The sequence below is a fragment of the Austrofundulus limnaeus genome, unplaced genomic scaffold, assembly GCF_001266775.1.
Source record: "Austrofundulus limnaeus strain Quisiro unplaced genomic scaffold, Austrofundulus_limnaeus-1.0 Scaffold11, whole genome shotgun sequence".
NCBI lineage: Eukaryota > Metazoa > Chordata > Actinopteri > Cyprinodontiformes > Rivulidae > Austrofundulus > Austrofundulus limnaeus.
The window spans coordinates 2,628,886-2,631,495 of record NW_013952413.1 but is presented as its reverse complement, the minus strand read 5'-3'; the positions used below and the strand labels follow the sequence as shown (position 1 = coordinate 2,631,495).

General features: G+C 35.0%; 1 protein-coding gene across 1 annotated transcript in view; it reads left to right on the top strand.

Moving 5' to 3' along the window:
• The window catches only part of fstl5 (follistatin-like 5), a 234,636-nt gene that overhangs the window by 134,733 nt on the left and 97,293 nt on the right, over positions 1–2,610 (top strand). Inside the window, exon 6 of the mRNA XM_014002001.1 lies at positions 1,757–1,877. Coding sequence (XP_013857455.1) covers positions 1,757–1,877 — 121 coding nt within the window. The remainder of the gene's footprint in view (positions 1–1,756; positions 1,878–2,610) is intronic.

Below are 2,610 nucleotides of genomic sequence, written 5' to 3'. Positions count from 1 at the left end.
GGTTTGCACTCTCTTTGTGCTTCAAGTTATCACTACTTTTATTACATAGGGTTATTTATGTTGTATTCATGATTAAATGAAGCAAAATAAACAATTTCAAAGGTAAAAAATCATTATAATACTTGGTTTGTTTACATAATAACTTTAATTGCTGGATGTTCGGCCCCTCAGCCTGCAGTAACTGTGGCCCCTGGAGCAGTTTACTTGAATAGTTATGTTTTAGGATCTTCTGTCTTGCATGAACAACCAAAGTTTAGAACAAGTCATGTTCAAAGGGAAGACGTGATAAATAAAGCTGTCTGTTCTGATCATGGTTCTGACAGCTGATGTTGTTTGATGGATGTTGGACTGAAAAGGCCACACATGAGGTGTTGAACAGGATCATGTTTCAGCCGAGCAATGCTAAAAAAAAGAAGTTTTAAACCTTTTCACCATTGTGATGAAACTTCAAGGAGTTTCTCACTGACTCCTAAACAGTTCAAAAGAACCGGAGACATGGTGTTTGGACCTTTTAAAGCAGACCGTAAAAAAATAAATAAAATAAAATAAAGTTTGTTGAACTGTATGCAAGCACAACCGTGAGAGCCTGGCATTTTACTGATATTTTAAAAAATTGCCAAATGAAAGGAGAAAAAAATGCTTTAAAGAAACTCGAGAAACTCCAGAGTAAAAACTATCTAAATTTGTTTTAGAAGCTTTTTAACTACAATCATGTATGATATAAAAAAGATTTTCAAAGTGGATTTTTCAAATCATTATGGTTTGTAAAAGGAAAGCTTATTTTTAGAGCAGTTTCAACATTAAATGTAGGAGCCCATATTTGTCAGTGTTGCCAATTAGCTTCTCAACAGACTGTTAGTTTTAAATTCAGTCTGTTTGTACTGTATTCTTACGATTGTGTTTATGTTTTGTTGTTGTGCCATTAGTTGGAATAATTCATCATAAAAACACAGTAGCTGTATGTAGAAGCTGCGTTTGTACTACAAAGTAAAAAAAAAATCTAAAAGAAAGTAGTGTTCAGTTGTTTTAATAAACTGAAACACAGTTCCAGCCTACAATGTTTGCATCAGAAAACTTCCTGCTGAAAAGGATGGTTCTGTGCTAGAATGTGTTTAAAGCTTCTGTGTTAGGAGTGACAGGATTAAAAAATTATTATGTATTTTTAAACTCTCAACTGCAGGTTTTAAATCCCACATCCTGTTTGAGGTTAGATTTAAAAGCTAGTAATTTTAGTTACATGTAGCACATTTCTACGGAGCCATTCCAGAGACACTGGATAAACATTTTTTATCTTGTCATGTGACCATGAGATTCCACTTCCAATTCAGTCTCCATGCAGAGGTTGTTGATTGTTTACATGAACGAGTTTGAATTCATTTTATTTTATTTTAATATAGGAATGAGGGACATAATCCAGCCACTTACATCAAGCATGAATTCTTAGCATTATACAGTATGTCAAAGCTGTAAGACAAAGGTAATGACTGGAGTTACTTTTGTCCAAAAAAACGTTATTTTCCTATTCTTTTCAAGCTGAACACTACGTCTTTTAAATATGTCACTGAATGAGTACCGTATATTTTCAAATCAGACTTTGGATTTGAATTTTTTTTTTCAGTGTCGTAATATAAATCGAAAATGTGCTTTTTTTTTTCATTTATTTAGATATAGTGTCAAATAATTCTTGTCAGTAGAGTTTAGTTTTCACTGATTCCAGTACAAACACTTCATGAAATACTGTACCCTCTTGTTGAAGGTCATCAAGCATGAAGGTTTTTCCAAGGATATCTCAGACTGCACGCTGTTCGACCTGCTGAAGTACAACGACGTSAACGACGACGAGCATCTGACAAAGGAAGAGTTTTACACAGCCTTTGGTGAGTAAAGAGGTTTCAATTCTTCCAAAGAGAGGGGAAATAATAGTAAAATAAATTAAGTATTTCCATCGCAGAATGCTTTATTTAAGTCTAAAATTACAGATCAGATTTGACACATTTCTCTCTCTGTGTCTTAGCTAATGCTCCCTAACGGTTCTTGTTGTGTTCTAATACACGTCATCATCGCTGGCATCGTCCTGTCCATGAAATATTGCGTCAAAATTGTCCCAATCATTCATATCATTCCTACTGGTCAAAGATAATCTGGACTGAAAGCACTGCAACAGAAATTACAAGAATCGTGACATAATTACCGTATTTATTCAAGTATAATACAAAAAATTTAATCCATAAAATCATCCATAAAGTTGGGGGGTAGTATTATACTCGGATAAATATTTTTACTTATGTATTTTAACTGAAATACCGGCTTCATTCACAAAATGCCTGAGTCCAGAAATGAGACTGCGTCGTAAAAAGCAGTTGAAACGAGCTCACCTCTGACACTCCTCAGTGCTTCAGAGCGAGATAAAAACAGATCCAGGCAGGCGACATGATGTGGAAAAAAAAGGGGGGAAAGTAGTCCTGCACCTTAGTAATGATAATGAACTAATGACATTAGTGTGTGACTGAGCCGCTCCTCGAACAACAACAAACACTTGTTAGTCTGTAATGGCTGCCGTCTACCAGTGTTCTGAAAAAGTTTGTCCATCCATCCATCCATCCATCCATC